The sequence below is a fragment of the Pyrgilauda ruficollis genome, unplaced genomic scaffold (assembly GCF_017590135.1).
Source record: "Pyrgilauda ruficollis isolate IOZ18807 unplaced genomic scaffold, ASM1759013v1 scaffold15, whole genome shotgun sequence".
NCBI classification, from domain to species: domain Eukaryota; kingdom Metazoa; phylum Chordata; class Aves; order Passeriformes; family Passeridae; genus Pyrgilauda; species Pyrgilauda ruficollis.
This window is the reverse complement of record NW_024513654.1, coordinates 4,067,079-4,083,439: the sequence shown is the minus strand read 5'-3', so window position 1 is coordinate 4,083,439 and position 16,361 is coordinate 4,067,079. Positions and strand designations below refer to the sequence as shown.

Genomic DNA, 16,361 nt, shown 5'->3' with positions numbered 1-16,361 from the left:
TGGAAATGACTAGACAGAGCTTCACCCTCTCTACCACCATTAATCATACATCCTTGCCTATCATACCAAATGCTGTGGCTGCTGTAAGAATTACCTCCCTTAGCAGGGATGCCCATGATAGAGCAGAAGATAGAGGAAACAGCCCTCATAGCAGAGACGACCACCTCAGCAGACACAACCACCTCAGCAGAGACGACAACCACCTCAGTAGAGACAACCACCTTAGCAGAGATGACCACAACCTCAGCAGAGCCACCCACCTCAGCAGACACAACCACCTCAGCAGAGACAACAACCTCAGCAGAGACAACCACCTCAGCAGATACAACCACCTCAGAAGAGACAACCACCTCAGCAGAGACAACCACCTCAGAAGAGACGACGACTTTAGCATGGATTGCAAGAGGGGAAGGGAGTCCACCAGGTAACCCTGTCCACTCTCACTCACTGTTCAGTGTGTGAAACAGCAAAGTCAGGATGGTGATTTGAGATGAGTCAAAGAGCTCTGCAGGATGTTGTAGGAATCACAGGACAGGGGCACCTAGAAAATGCACTACACTCATCTGCATGACTTGTGCTGATCTGTTTGGAACCTTTGTCATTGACACCAAATTCTTCCTTGCATCCACAGCTCCAGCGCCCACCACATCCAGGCCATACTCCACAGGTAATTCCAGCCCCCCAGCTGCATGCCTGGCCTTGCAGCAGCCCTGTTGCAGTGGCCCATGTGGGCAGAGCAGAGTGCTGGGCTGGCATGAGCTTGTCCTTGTGCTTTTTTCCGTGTGCCAGGGCCCAGCGTGCGGCTGTCGGGCGGCAGGAACGGCTGCGAGGGCCGCGTGGAGCTGTACGACGGCAGCTCGTGGGGCACGGTGTGTGACGACCAGTGGGACCTGCGGGATGCCCAGGTGCTGTGCCGCCAGCTGGGCTGTGGCCAGCCCGTGGATGCCCCGCAAAATGCTCACTTTGGCCCGGGCTCCGGCCGCATCTTCCTGGACGACGTGCAGTGCCGCGGGGACGAGCCCTCCCTCCAGATGTGCCGGCACAACGGCTGGGGCGTGCACAACTGCGGGCACGTGGAGGATGCCAGTGTCATCTGTGCAGGTGCGTGCCCAGCAGAGACCATCAGCTCTCCAGCAGCTCACACCAGATGGGTTCTGGTGTCCTTCATGGGAAGCAACCATGCAAAGTGTCATGGAAGAGAGGACAACCTGGGGTTTTCTGCTGTCTGGTGCTGAAATGTGTGTCATGCAAAATCCCCATTTTTGCACAGAGAGGTCAGAACAGGCTCTCCAGCCTCACAGGTGTAGGTGCTCCATGTGGTGGCAAAGAGTAGGTTGGTGGGATCATGGCATGGGCTGTACCTGGGACATGTCAGGCTGGTGTCTGGATAGCTCAATGGCAGGAGTTCCATGCCCTTTCATCCCTTTATTCCTTGAGCCTAGCATTTCCAAGCACATGTCCACGTCCATGCCATGTCCACATTCATGCCATGTCCATGTCCATGTCCATGTCCATCCTCTGCCACAAGTTTGCTGCCTTTAGGACTCTTTCATACACTTCCTCTTTTTCCTTGCAGCTGCCAATCCAACCCCTCCTGCTCAATGGCCGTACACAACAGGTAATTCCTTCCCATCCAGCATATCTCCAATTTTATAGTGAGCCCCACCCTGGCACAAGAGGAGAAGAGAAGGAGCCTGCTGCGCTGAGCCTGCTCACTGCAATGCTGCTGGTCCCTTCTGCCTTAGCAAAGAGTCTTGTCATTTGAGGGCTTCTGCCAGGGAGGATCTGAGCCTCAGCAGAATGGCAGCTGCAGTGGTGCTGAGTCCAAGCCCTGGTCTGCCAGACACTCCATGGCTCCTGGGGCAAAAAGCAGATTGAGAGATGGTAGAGTGGGATAGATGGAGCAGGACTGGGAGCACACCAGACTGGTGCTTGGATGGGGGAATGGCTGGACAGAACTCCATGCTCTCTTCCCCTTTCTATCCTACAGCCTGGATTTTCATGTCACATCGACATCCACATCCATGTCCATGTTCACATCCATGTCAATCCATTTTTACAATCCAGCTGTATTTGCTGCCCATTTATTCACTCCCTGTTCTTTGTTGCAGCTACCCAGCCAACCCCTCCTCCTCAATGGCCGCTCACAACAGGTAAGTCCACCTCACCCACTTAGGTCCAGTTTTAAAGCCAGCCCCAACTTGACATGATAATAGAAGAGGGGTGTCCAACAGGTTTGATCCTGGTTGGTGCAAGGCTGCTATTCCATTAATCCCCTGCAATCTCCAGGCTGCATGAGAGTCCCCCTCCATGAATGGGCCACATGCAAGGCTAGCAAAGAGCATTTCTGCACATCACACAGGGTCTTGAGCTCCTCTGTCCCCAGGCAGATTTTGCAGCCCCAAGCAGCTGCCTGGACAGGGCACATGCGCCATCTCCATACTCAGAGTCTTTCCTCAGCCACTGTCCTCTCCTACTCTTCATAGTCTGCACCACCACAGACTATGGCCACTGTGACCAAATCGCCAAAACAGTAGGGGAGGTGGGGAGGACTGTGGATTTTGACTTGGAGAGACCCCAATCCCTGCCCTGTTCTGTGTGCCAGGGCCCAGCGTGCGGCTGTCGGGCGGCAGGAACGGCTGCGAGGGCCGCGTGGAGCTGTACGACGGCAGCTCGTGGGGCACGGTGTGTGACGACCAGTGGGACCTGCGGGATGCCCAGGTGGTGTGCCACCAGCTGGGCTGTGGCCAGCCCGTGGCTGCGCTGGACACTGCACACTTTGGCCCGGGCTCCGGCCGCATCTTCCTGGACGACGTGCAGTGCCGCGGGGACGAGCCCTCCCTCCAGATGTGCCGGCACAACGGCTGGGGCGTGCACAACTGCAGGCACGTGGAGGATGCCAGTGTCATCTGTGCAGGTGCGTGCCCAGCAGAGACCATCAGCTCTCCAGCAGCTCACACCAGATGGGTTCTGGTGTCCTTCATGGGAAGCAACCATGCAAAGTGTCATGGAAGAGAGGACAACCTGGGGTTTTCTGCTGTCTGGTGCTGAAATGTGTGTCATGCAAAATCCCCATTTTTGCACAGAGAGGTCAGAACAGGCTCTCCAGCCTCACAGGTGTAGGTGCTCCATGTGGTGGCAAAGAGTAGGTTGGTGGGATCATGGCATGGGCTGTACCCGGGACGTGTCAGGCTGGTGTCTGGATAGGTCAATGGCAGGAGTTCCATGCCCTTTCATCCCTTTATTCCTTGAGCCTAGCATTTCCAAGTCCATGTCCACGTCCATGCCATGTCCACATTCATGCCATGTCCATGTCCATGTCCATGTCCATCCTCTGCCACAAGTTTGCTGCCTTTAGGACTCTTTCATACACTTCCTCTTTTTCCTTGCAGCTGCCAATCCAACCCCTCCTGCTCAATGGCCGTACACAACAGGTAATTCCTTCCCATCCAGCATATCTCCAATTTTATAGTGAGCCCCACCCTGGCACAAGAGGAGAAGAGAAGGAGCCTGCTGCGCTGAGCCTGCTCACTGCAATGCTGCTGGTCCCTTCTGCCTTAGCAAAGAGTCTTGTCATTTGAGGGCTTCTGCCAGGGAGGATCTGAGCCTCAGCAGAATGGCAGCTGCAGTGGTGCTGAGTCCAAGCCCTGGTCTGCCAGACGCTCCATGGCTCCTGGCTGTGGGGAAGCAAGTACCAAGAGGATGGGAGCAATCCCTTCTCTCAAGCCCATGTGCTTGCCAGCCTAGCCCAAAAGATAAATATCTGTCCTGATGCCAGGTCATGGCTGTTACTGTTCAGCCATCAAGCAGAGGTGGCCAGTTCCTTGTGGATACCCTGCCAGGGCCCATACGCCTGCAAGATGTATGAGTGGTATGGGGGGAGGTCGCATGATCATAGTGTGTAAAAATGGCTTTTTGGCAAATGCCCCCAGCAGCTCCCAGGACCCCCCAGCTTTTCTCATGGGATTTCCCAGCAGATCCTTGCTCATTAAGCATCAGCCTTCCATGCGCCTGGGGTCTTTGCTCCCTCACTCACCTTTCTTGGTCTCTTTAGGTTTGCACCACCTCAAATTGAAGTCAGTCTGGCCAAATCTCCAAAACATTAGGGGAGGTGTGGGCTGTGGATGCTGGGGTGTCAGAAACCTGACGTCGTGCCTTGTTCTGTGTGCCAGGGCCCAGCGTGCGGCTGTCGGGCGGCCGGAACAGCTGCGAGGGCCGCGTGGAGCTGTACGACGGCAGCTCGTGGGGCACGGTGTGTGATGACCAGTGGGACCTGCGGGATGCCCAGGTGCTGTGCCGCCAGCTGGGCTGTGGCCAGCCCGTGGATGCCCCACAAAATGCTCACTTTGGCCCGGGCTCCGGCCGCATCTTCCTGGACGACGTGCAGTGCCGCGGGGATGAGCCCTCCCTCCAGATGTGCCGGCACAACGGCTGGGGCGTGCACAACTGCGGGCACGTGGAGGATGCCAGTGTCATCTGTGCAGGTGCATGGCCTTTTGCATGTCACTCCAAGTGTGTTCTGGGTTTTCTGGGAACAGCCAAGCTGAGCTCCCTCGGTAGGGCCAGGGCAGATGCTGTCACCAGGGGTCTTCTGCCACCAGGGGCTGAATCCTGTGCAATGCATTTTTACACAGAGAGGGCACACTGGGTTTTCCACACTTCCTGCTTTAGAGGCTATATGAGGGGGTAAAGAGCCGGAGGGTGGAATTGTTCTTTGGTGAGGATTGGCTGGACTGATGACAGGTCTGGCTCATATACGGATGGGGAAAAAGGCAGGACCCAAGCTCTCTTCACTCTTTAGTACTACAGCCTGAACTTTCATGTCCATGTTCATGACCATGTTCACATTCAAGTCCATACACTGCCACAAGCCTTATTACGTTTTTGTTCACTCCCTCTTCTTCTTTGCAGCTGCCAATCCAACCACTCCTACTCAATGGCCACTCACAACAGGTAGGTCCTGCTCAGCCATCTTATACCCAGTTTCAAAGTGAGGCCCAGCCAGGCACAAGATAAGAAAAGGGGAGTCCAACAGTGCTGATTCTGCTCAGTGCAAGGCTGCTGATCCCCTTGGCCCATGACAACTCCAGGGTGCTTAAAGGGTCCCCATCGGTGTTGGTTTGCTCCCAAAGGTTGCAAAGAGTTTTGCTGGAAATGACTCAGCGAATCCATGACTTCTGCAACCAGGCAGCTCCAACAGGACACCAATAGGTCCCTGGACAGGGCTAGACTGCTGTCTGTATGCCTAGAGCCTATCCTCGGTTACAAATCCATTTGGGTCTACACTAATCCAGTACATGATCACTGTAGCAAAACCTGCCAAGCAGTAGGGAAGTTTGGGGGAACGGGTGCAGAGCTGGAGGAAACCTGATGTTGTTGCCTTGTTCCGTGTGCCAGGGCCCAGCGTGCGGCTGTCGGGCGGCAGGAACGGCTGCGAGGGCCGCGTGGAGCTGTACGACGGCAGCTCGTGGGGCACGGTGTGTGACGACCAGTGGGACCTGCGGGATGCCCAGGTGCTGTGCCGCCAGCTGGGCTGTGGCCAGCCCCTGGATGCCCCACACAACGCTCGCTTTGGCCCGGGCTCCGGCCGCATCTTCCTGGACGACGTGCAGTGCCGCGGGGACGAGCCCTCCCTCCAGATGTGCCGGCACAATGGATGGGGCATGCACAACTGCGGGCACGTGGAGGATGCCAGTGTCATCTGTGCAGGTGAGTGCCCAGCAGAGAACTCTGGCTCTTTTACATATCATTCTAACAGGGTTTTGGGTCAGGCCAGGGCAGAGGTGAGGACTGGGTGTTTTGCTGCCTGGGACTCAAGACCATGCCATCCAAAGTCCCCATTCTTGCACAGACAGGGAACAGCCGGATCTCCACAATTCCTACTGGTGGCATCCATGATGGGACAAAGCTGTGGATTGAGGGATTGTTCTTTAGCAAGGATGGGGCAGGACTGGGGAGAGGGCCAGCTGGGGACAAGGAAGGAAAGACCTCCACCCTCTCTCCTGCATTACGCCTCCAGCTCTGCTGTTCATGGCCATTGCCATTGAACTCATCACCTCCCCAATTTACAGAGACATCCACCCCTCTGGAAATGACCACCACAGCACCAACTCCTGCCACAGCCGAGGAGTCCAGCCCAGCACTGCTGACCACCACAACCACAACAGCTACCACAGCAATGAGCAGCACACCAGGTAACCCTGTCCTCTCTCACTCACTGCTCTCCCCTCTGCTACTCATCGTCCTTGCCAGAATTGATTGCCCTGCTGGGAGTCTCCCAGCCCTGGGCCTCTCCAGTTAGACCACCCAAAACTAAAGTGAGGATGCAAACAGAGCATGGGTGAGAGCTGGCAAATGGGACAGCTGTGCTTTCAGTCCAGGAACTTTGTAGCTGTTCATGGTTTAATGAAACTCTGCAGAGGGATTACCTCCCACTGCAACCAGGAGAAAAAAATTCATTCTGCCTTAATTGCCTCATGGCCTGCATGGGTAGTACCAGAACTATTTCCTAGACATGCTCTGGCACTGGGGAGGGGGGTGGAGGAAACAAAGCTGCTGCCTTAAGTATTTTGACATTCAGGAGAGGTCTCCGTGTGCATGAGGGTCCTCCACTGAAGGCAGGCATGCTGACTTCTCTTGGCAGAGCTGGTGCTGAGTGACGAGGTGGCAAAAAGCAGATTGAGAGATTGTAGAATCGGGTAGAGGGAGCAGGACTGGAAACATGTCAGCCGTGTGTCTGGATGGGGGAAAGGCTGGACAGAATTCCACGTTCTCTTCCCCTTTCCATCCTATAGCCTGAATTTTCTTGTCCATGTCCACATCCACATCCACGTCCAGGTCCACGTCCATGTCCATATCCATGTTCACATCCATGTCAATCCATTGCTGCAATCCAGCTGTATTTGCTACCCATTTGTTCACTACCTGTTCTCTGTTGCAGCCACCCAGACAACCCCTCCTCCTCAATGGCCGCTCACAACAGGTAAGTCCACCTCTCACAGCTTTGGCCCACTTTTAAATGCAGCCTCAGCCTGGCATGATAATAGAAGAGGGGACTCTAACAGGGCTCATCTTGGCCGGTCCAAGGCTGCTGTTCCCCTATTCCCCTGCAATCTCCAGGCTGCATGAGAGTCCCGATCAATAAATGGGCCACATGCAATGCTGGCAAGGGGCTTTTCTGCACATCACACAGGGTCTTGAGCACCTCTGTCCCCAGGCAGATATTGCAGCCCCAAGCAGCTGCCTAGACAGGGCACATGTGCCATCTCCATTGTCAGAGTCTTTCCTCAGCCCAGACTGGTGCCTGGATGGGGGAATGGCTGGACAGAACTCCATGCTCTCTTCCCCTTTCCATCCTACAGCCTGGGTTTTCATGTCCATGTCCATGTCCATGTCAATCCATTGTTACAATCCAGCTGTATTTGCCGCCCATTTATTCACTCCCTGTTCTTTGTTGCAGCTACCCAGCCAACCCCTCCTCCTCAATGGCCGCTCACAACAGGTAAGTCCACCTCACCCAGACTAGGCTCACTTTTAAAGCCAGCCCCAGTATGGCACGAAGAGAAGAGGGGTGTCCAGCAGGGCTGTTCCTGGTCAGTGCAATGCTGCTGTCTATTGGTTTTTACAATATCACTGAATGGGATGTGCCTTGGCTTTTCTGGCTCCTGCTGCTGAACCAAATAGCAGCAACTGTGGTGTTTTCACCCCAGGGACACTCAGGCGTGGTATGAGCCCCAGCTGAGCATGGTGGGACAAGCCCATGCATACCTGAGCTCTGATGGTTCTGGGCTGGAGCTTACTGGTAGAAAAGGGTCACTCCGCAGGCCTCCCTGTGCTGGAGAAACCTTTTAAGGCGATGGTGAAGGAAGGAGTCAGTCCTCATCGAGGGTTTAATCCAGAGTTTTTATTCTGAGCCACATGGCCCCTGAATGTAGCAACAGCTCCACAAGGACTCCCAGCTACATGGTGTGCTCATCCTTTTACCCAGGGGAGAGGAGGAGGGAACACAGGGACCATCAATCCAGGTACAGGGGAAGGAGGCCTCAGGGGAAAGGGACACCTGGATGGGCCAATGGCCTCCAGTGATGGAGAGCATCCTTTGAATCTGCCCAATCACTTGATGCTCCTCTGGAATTTCTGGGTTGATAGACAGTATTCAGCAGGGGTCGGGGTGGGGGAAAGGAGAGGTGACTGACACCTGGGGAAGGACTGGGGTAACTGAGGCAAGCCATGACATCACACCGCAACACTGGTCCCTCTTCCCCTGTCATCTCCAGGCTGCGTGAATGTCCCCCTCAGTGAATGGGACAAATGCAAGGGTAGCAAAAGGCTGTTCTGCACATGAGCCAGGCTCTTGAGCATGTCTGTCCCCAGGGATTGCAATCAGGACACCAGCAGCAAGGCCAGAGGAGGTCACATCTGCCATCTGTATTCCAGTGATGTTTGCTCAGTCACTGCCCTTCCCTGATCTCCCTAGATCTGCAACACCTGAGATCAAAGTCACAGAGGCAAAATCTGCAAAACAGTAGGGGAGGTAGTTGGGATTGTGCATGCTGGGTTGGAGGGACCCAAACCCTGCCTTGTTCCGTGTGCCAGGGCCCAGCGTGCGGCTGTCGGGCGGCAGGAACGGCTGCGAGGGCCGCGTGGAGCTGTACGACGGCAGCTCGTGGGGCACGGTGTGTGACGACCAGTGGGACCTGCGGGATGCCCAGGTGCTGTGCCGCCAGCTGGGCTGTGGCCAGCCCCTGGATGCCCCACACAACGCTCGCTTTGGCCCGGGCTCCGGCCGCATCTTCCTGGACGACGTGCAGTGCCGCGGGGACGAGCCCTCCCTCCAGATGTGCCGGCACAATGGATGGGGCATGCACAACTGCGGGCACGTGGAGGATGCCAGTGTCATCTGTGCAGGTGAGTGCCCAGCAGAGAACTCTGGCTCTTTTACATGTCATTCTAACAGGGTTTTGGGTCAGGCCAGGGCAGAGGTGAGGACTGGGTGTTCTGCTGCCTGGGACTCAAGCCCAGGTCATCCAAAATCCCCATTCTTGCACAGACAGGGAACAGCCGGATCTCCACAATTCCTAGTGCTGGCATCCACTGATGGGACAAAGCTGTGGATTGAGGGATTGTTCATTATGGAGAATGGGGCAGGGGCAGGACTGGGGAGAGGGCCGGCTGGTGCCAGGATGGGGGCAAGGAAGGAAAGAGCTCCACCCTCTCTCCTGGCATTACGCCTCCAGCTCTGCGGTTCATGGCCATTGCCATTGAACTCATCACCTCCCCAATTTACAGAGACATCCACCCCTCTGGAAATGACCACCACAGCACCAACTCCTGCCACAGCCGAGGAGTCCAGCCCAGCACTGCTGACCACCACAACCACAACAGCTACCACAGCAATGAGCAGCACACCAGGTAACCCTGTCCTCTCTCACTCACTGCTCTCCCCTCTGCTCCTGATATCCCTCACCAGAGCTCATTGTCCTGCAGGGATTCTCCCAGCCCTGGGCCCTCCAGTTAGACCACCCAAAACTAAAGTGAGGATGCAAAGAGAGCATGGAGAAGAGCTGGCAAATGGGGCAGCTGTGCTTTGAGTCTGGGAATTCTGAAGCTTTGAGTCTGGGAATTCTCCTGGTTTAATGGAGCTCTTTGCAGAGGGATTGCCTCTCACTGCAACCAGGAGCATCATGCCCAGGGATCAATCTGCCTTCACCCCTTCAAATCCTGCATGGGTCGTACCAGAGCTGTTTCCTAGACATACTCTGGGGCTTGGCACCTGATCAGAAGAAATGAGAATATGATCATTTGTAGTGGAGGCAACTTGGTCTCCTGTGGAGCTCATGGCCCTCTGTTCCTCACCTGCTGTTTCTACCTCCCTGACTGCCTGTGATCCCCATTTTATCACTCTGTGCCTCAAGGTGAGGCCATGTCCAGGCCCCAGTTCCTTTATCATAAACTGCATTTCTCACATGTCTCTCTTCTTCCTTCATGCCCACAGCTCCAGTGGCCACCTCAACACCTCCACCAGGTAATGCTCTGCTGTGGCTCTTCTCACCTTGCTAATTTGTGGTCTGTCTGTCTCCCTGTTGCACATTTCTGTAAATTTGTCTTTTGTCTCTATGACAATATTGCTGTAAGTGTGAGTGATCTTTTTCAAGCAGAATACAAAATGGATTTTCATCTTTAAATGTCGCATCTTGTAGCATTTCTATTCAAAGGTTGTGCCCACCTTCCTACAAAGTTGCTTTTAGGATTAGCTGTGACAAAAATTATGTCATTCATGCTGGCAGGAACACTAAAGCTTTTTTTGCAGCCATATTTGTACTTACAACTTTTCACAGCAGCTTGAAATGCTTATTTCAGTCTGAGACCAGAAAATTGCAGTTTTCTAGAAAAATTCCAACGTATTTACCCTCCAAAGACCTTAGGGGAATAAAGAGAAGCAGCAGAGTAACTGATGAGAGGCTGTCTGTTGAGGAAGGTGTTTCCATTTCAACTGTCATGACACCTCCCAGAATTGACCTCAACCCTAAAAGGGGCAGAAATCATCCAGGTGTTACCAGCTCAGCCTGAAGAGGGTAGTCTGACACCATGGATGGAAATCCACCCCTGAGGGAATTCCAAATACAACATGAAAGCAAACCTAAAGCAAAAACAAATATTAGTTTTGATTCAGGTCCTATAGTTTACCACCTGCAGTCAGCAGGGGACCTGCTTTTCATAGCTGTGGATGAGGCACATACAGCTCAAGTACACTTTTGCAGAGATTACTGTAAGTAAATTCTTTCCCATTTCTTTCTGCAGCACCTTATTTTTGTGGTGGCTCAGTCTCAGATTCCTCTGGGGTGCTGGAGAGTCCCAACTATCCTGGAAATTATCCAAACGATGCTGACTGCGTGTGGGAAATACAAGTGGAAAACAATTTCCGTGTAACGCTCACATTTAGAGATATTGTGTAAGTAAAACATTGATTCCCTGGCAAATATTAGTCAAAACTTACTTGAGGAGTTTGAGATCTTATCTGAAACAACCAACCTTCCCAATTTTAAAGACACTTCCAGTAACATCCACAGTTGGAAGACTAGGTCAAAATCTGGATTGATGTTGCATTTTTTACTCACAATTTTCTGCTAAAGCTGCATAGAAGCCAAATTAAATTTGTGCTGAGAGAACTTTAAAAACTGAAAGACTTTATCACATGTTAGGCAGTGAAAACAGAGTTTCTGAAATGGATTTGACAAAGTGCTGATGTTTTTCTACCAGGATGCAAAGCGGGACATGCCAGCAGGACTACATTGAAGTCTATGATGGACCTCTCCACTCTTCCCCTCTTCTTGGGAGATTCTGTTCTGGTTCCTTTCCCACATACGTGTCCTCTTCAAACATGATGAGTGTTCGCTTCCACAGTGATTCCAGATACTCCTTCAGAGGGTTTCAGGCTCACTACTCCTCCATTCCAGCAGGTCACAACACCAGTAAGTTCCTGGCCAGTGTTTCTCAACAGACAAGCCTATTTATTGCTTTTCTTTGCAGAATAAATATCTGTGTAAATGTAAAGATTATTGTGGAAATTGAATGCGTGAAATAGAGTGGGTTAGGGTGGGAACTGCCTGACTTCTAAATTCAGAAAAAAAACTGCCTCTAATCATTACCAAATTCCTAAAGTCACACATATATTGTACCTTCCTGTTCTACCAGCCATTCAGTGCTTGCCAGACTACATGCACGTAGTGATCAGCAGAGACTACCTCCAGTCCCAGGGCTACTCAGCACAGAGGGTCACGCTGAACAACAACCGCTGCAGACCGACAGTCACCTCACAGGAGGTTGTATTCAACATCCCCTACAGCGGCTGTGGGACAGTACAAGAGGTACACTCCCTGGTTTGGGCACTCAATTGCATATCTAAGCTTGGCAAGACTTAGATGGAACGTGACAAAAGCGCAGTTCCTGATTTTTAAATTGCATCCTTAAACAGGAGAACAACGACACAATCAACTACTCCAACACCATCAGGGTCGCATCTTCCGGGTACGTAATCAAGAGGAGAAAGAACATCAACTTGCATGTCAGCTGCAAAATGCTGAGGAAGAGCTGGCAGCAGGTGGTGTACGCTGCTGAGGACACGGTGGATGTGGACGAGTACCAGTTTGGAAGATACAACATGAACATCACCTTCTACGATTCCCCAGCGTTCCGGCGCCAAGTGCGCGGCTCTCCCTACTACATCGACCTCAACCAAAACCTCTACCTCCAAGCCTGTCTTCACAGCTCGGACCCAAACCTGAAGGTGGTTGTGGACACGTGTGTGGCATCACCTGACCCTCGCGATTTTAACACGCTGGCCTATTACTTAGTCAGGAATGGGTAAGAGTTTTCTTCAAAGCTGAAAGCACACCTGTTGTCCAAATTTATTTTCCAATTGGAATGGGGTTAGAACTTGCCATCAACAGACGGTGAAAAGTAGTCTTTGATTTTTTTATTTCTGCAGTATGAGTTTAGAAATAAGAAATTATATTTAGACCTTACTTTCATTTCACTTACTCCATCTTTGTCCTGTGAACAAAATTTGAAGTAGTGGGAGAAAAGTAGATGGCCCAGTGAAAACTGGCAGTAGGAATTGTCATCCTGGGAGTTAAATATTTTAGTAAAACCAGGTCAAGCATTAGACTAATTTTTTATGCCTTGTATAACACTGACATTAATAACAGTCTGTTATTCCCTCTTCGTCACTTAAAGTGTCCTTCTTTTGGAAAAAGAAGAAAAGTTGCCAACCCTCCAGCTGCTTCATAGTACTTTAAGAAGTTCTATATTTTTAAAGTCCATACTATGCTATGAAGGTTACATTTTTATCCCATTGCTTTCCTAGTACCTGACTATGATATAATTCAGTTTTAATCCAAATTTTTCAGGAATTCATCATAATGAATCGAATCATTTGAATTTTAATTTTGCACATCCGTGAAGACTAATTCCCTTCTTTTGCTCCTTTCTAGGTGTCCTAGAGATTCTTCCTATGCCACGTACTACTCCCCTTCCAGCCACTTTGCTCGGTTCAAGTTTAACGCCTTCGAGTTCATGAGCCGGCACCCGTCGGTGTTCCTGAAGTGCCAGATGCTGGTCTGCAGGCTCGGGGACTACTCCTCCCACTGCTACCGGGGCTGCAGCTCCAGGGCCAAGAGAGACACCAGCTCTGCTGAGGAAAAAGTGGATGTGGTGGTTGGGCCCCTTCAGCTCCGAGGAGGGGATGCTCCGAGTGGGAACACCGGGAAAGACGAATAAATTTCTCTCACGTTTGCTCTAGGGTGACCAACGGGATTCAAGAAAAGCCACAGCTCTGTCGCCTCTCACTGAAATCTGCTTTTGCCAACTTTGCTATAAAAAGGAAGAGATCCACAGCTTGCAAGCTTCTGCTTTCACTAGTGTTTTTAAAAAGTGTAACTTCCCTGGCTGTCCCAAAGGAGAGTTCCCTGTAACCCTTTTTAGTGCTATGACTCCTTGAATTGTGCTAATTAGCTCCAGTCTGATTGTGGATTTGAAGGCACTTGGGGATATGGTTTATTGGTGGACTTATCTGTGCTAGTTTAATGATAGGATTCGATAACCTCAAAGGTCTTTTCTGACCTAAATGATCCCCTGATTCCATGACAGCCAGCTGGGAGCAAACTCCCAGCTCTCTTAAGAAATATTTAATTCTCTCAATTGTTTTCTGCTTATGAAGTTTACTCAGTTGAGTTGTCATCCCTGCTAATATGAAGCCTGTCCAAATAGTTGAAAGCAATGAATCTGTGAGTTTGCTTATTTCTGACTTTGATCTGGGAGCCATCCTTTAACACTGGAGCTCTTTGTGCCTTGACCTTCAATAAGCTGAGATCAAACCCCAAAACCTTTCACTCATAGGGCTGGGCTCTTCCAGCAGCCAGAATTGTGGCTATACCATATTCTAATTACTCTGAGTATTGGTTTTAGTGCTATATTTCTCATTGAAACAATGATGGGTCTGTGCTTATTTATAAAATGCAGAGATTTCCAAGCTAAAATTAATCTGTTCTGTGAGCAGTGTAGTTTTTAATCAAAGGAAGGAATATTTACAAAGCAATAAATCTCTTCTGTTTCTCAAATTAATGTCTCTGTGCTTAAAATACAAATGTTTTACTGTGTTGAAGAGTGTGGTCTGTTTGATTAAAAATTCCAAGTGATGGTCTGAGCCCCTGCTTCTGAAACACTACACAGGGGACTTCTAGATATTTTAATATAAAAATTATTTTAACATGTTATAAAATAAAATTATAACTGTTATATGTTATATTAAATATGTAATTATAGTAAATGTATGATTATAAATATTATAATTATAAATATTTCCATATCTTCCCCCTGCTGCTGACAATTCCCTCACACTGGTGGTTGGTGCTGTCACCCTCCTGGCAGTTGTTGTTTCTGTTCTTGATGGTTTTCCTGCAAGGCTGGCACTGAAGGAGCTGCTTTCACATGGGAAAATGCCAGAGCAAAGGTCAGCATCACTCACTGCATGAATGCAGGGCAAACCTTACACATTATGAGCCACCAAAATGCTTCACTGATGACAGTCTCACATGTGCCATTTGTGGGAAGCTGTGACTTCTTTATCTACAATAAAGCTGCAATCCTGCAATCTACAATAAATTCTTCTACAATGCCTAAATCAGCTTTGTAATCCTAACACCTCTTACAGGATTAAGAAACAATTTCAACTTTCATGCCACAAGCTGTTTAGCACAATTACTTTATCATTTTTCTCCTCTTTAATTCTCCTCTCACATCATTCTAAAACCATTTATCTAATGCCTCATAATTTTGTGAGCTGGAGTGAAAATGTGAGTGAGGCATCAAGAAATATTTCAAGGTTTATTGAAAGGAAGGAAGATTTCATTTGGTGAGAATGGATCATCTCTGGAAAGGAAATGTAAAAATTTATCTTACTACAGCAACTGGATTTGTGGTTATACAATACTCTAATTATTTTGAGCATTGATTAATATATTTTCCATTAAGTTTTAACTTCTCTAGATTGAAAAAATCCAAATTCAAAATATGCTGGGCTGTTAAAGGTGTTTTGTTTGCAGTCTTTAAGGCTGAAACTTAAAGGCTTGTTATATCAATTCTAAAGGTTTGTTATATCAATTTTTAGCCTTCCCATTAACATACATTCTAAACCAGGCTAAAACACAAATGTCATCCAAGAGATTGAGTCTCAGCCAGGAGACTTTTCAGCTCTCACCCAAATGTCAGCCAAGAGGCAAAAGATATTTCATGTCTGCTTTCCAGAAGGAAGAGTTTTGTTCAATTTTTATTACTTTTGGTTGCTGATCACAAAACTATTTAATTTTTTTTTCCCTCCGTGGTTGGATGCTTTGCAGTTGTGAGGAGTTTGGCTTCTCAGGACTTACCCAGCCTCTAAGAATGTCTTCTGCACATTTATAAATCAGACTGAAATATGCTGGAAATGCAAACAGCCAAATGCCACATAAACATTTATCACTGATGCATGAAAACATGAAAAGCAAGACCTGGGATTTCTTGCCTTTCATGTCCTAGTTAAAAAAATACAAAGAATTAAAGCCAAAATGTAAGCTAAAATTGTTTATTCTGCCTTTTGTTTTGGTTTTTTGTTTGGTTTGTAGGGGATCAGTTATGCCAATCTCCCAGTGAAGGCTGGAGCCTGCAAACACAAGGGTGTCAAGAACCAGGAGCACGTGAAGGACACTTCTTTTAAAGCTCTTTTGAATGAGCTTTCTGGGGAATGCTTATTTTTGTCACCTCCTCTGCCCTCAGACAAGACACACCAACCATCACTTGGCAGCTTTTTCCTTTGAGCAACTGTCTGACTTTGGTATTGGGTTATTTTATTTCCTCCTGGTGTGTCTGTCACGACTCAACCATGTGCCTGTTCACTCAGCACTCAACTCATCATCTCAGCACCAATAAGAAAGATTTTGCTTGCAGCACCATGAGAAAATCCCTTAGAAGTGTCAACCCAATGACTGAATCACACCCTGCACTGCTTCTGGCTTTTCTTCCTAGCAGCTGGTACAGTGCCCTGTTTGGATTTAGGATGAGGATAATGTTGAGAACACACTGATGGTTCTGAGCAATTCTCACACTCAGTCAAGGATTTGTCAGCTCCTCGTGCTGCCCTGCCAGTGAGGAGGCTGGGGGGCTCAAGACATTTTATTTTATTATTTTATTTTATTTTATTTTATTTTATTTTATTTTATTTTATTTTTTCCCCTATTCTCTCCCCCATCCCACTGGGAGAAGGGAATGAGCAAAGAGCTGAAAGTGCTCAGAACTCTGACAAAACTGCACATCCCTGAGAAACTCTC

The 16,361-nt window shown here is 49.7% G+C and overlaps 1 protein-coding gene across 1 annotated transcript in view; it reads left to right on the top strand.

Moving 5' to 3' along the window:
- The window catches only part of DMBT1 (deleted in malignant brain tumors 1), a gene marked incomplete at its 5' end in the record, with an annotated part of 39,054 nt that overhangs the window by 2,736 nt on the left and 19,957 nt on the right, over nucleotides 1-16,361 (top strand). The window contains 17 exon segments of the mRNA XM_041461131.1: nucleotides 104-399; nucleotides 790-1,101; nucleotides 2,112-2,153; nucleotides 2,606-2,917; nucleotides 4,173-4,484; nucleotides 4,912-4,953; nucleotides 5,398-5,709; nucleotides 6,020-6,194; nucleotides 6,941-6,982; nucleotides 7,460-7,501; nucleotides 7,710-7,801; nucleotides 8,596-8,907; nucleotides 10,732-10,951; nucleotides 11,260-11,471; nucleotides 11,695-11,867; nucleotides 11,975-12,363; nucleotides 12,993-13,252. Coding sequence (XP_041317065.1) covers nucleotides 104-399; nucleotides 790-1,101; nucleotides 2,112-2,153; nucleotides 2,606-2,917; nucleotides 4,173-4,484; nucleotides 4,912-4,953; nucleotides 5,398-5,709; nucleotides 6,020-6,194; nucleotides 6,941-6,982; nucleotides 7,460-7,501; nucleotides 7,710-7,801; nucleotides 8,596-8,907; nucleotides 10,732-10,951; nucleotides 11,260-11,471; nucleotides 11,695-11,867; nucleotides 11,975-12,363; nucleotides 12,993-13,252 — 3,545 coding nt within the window.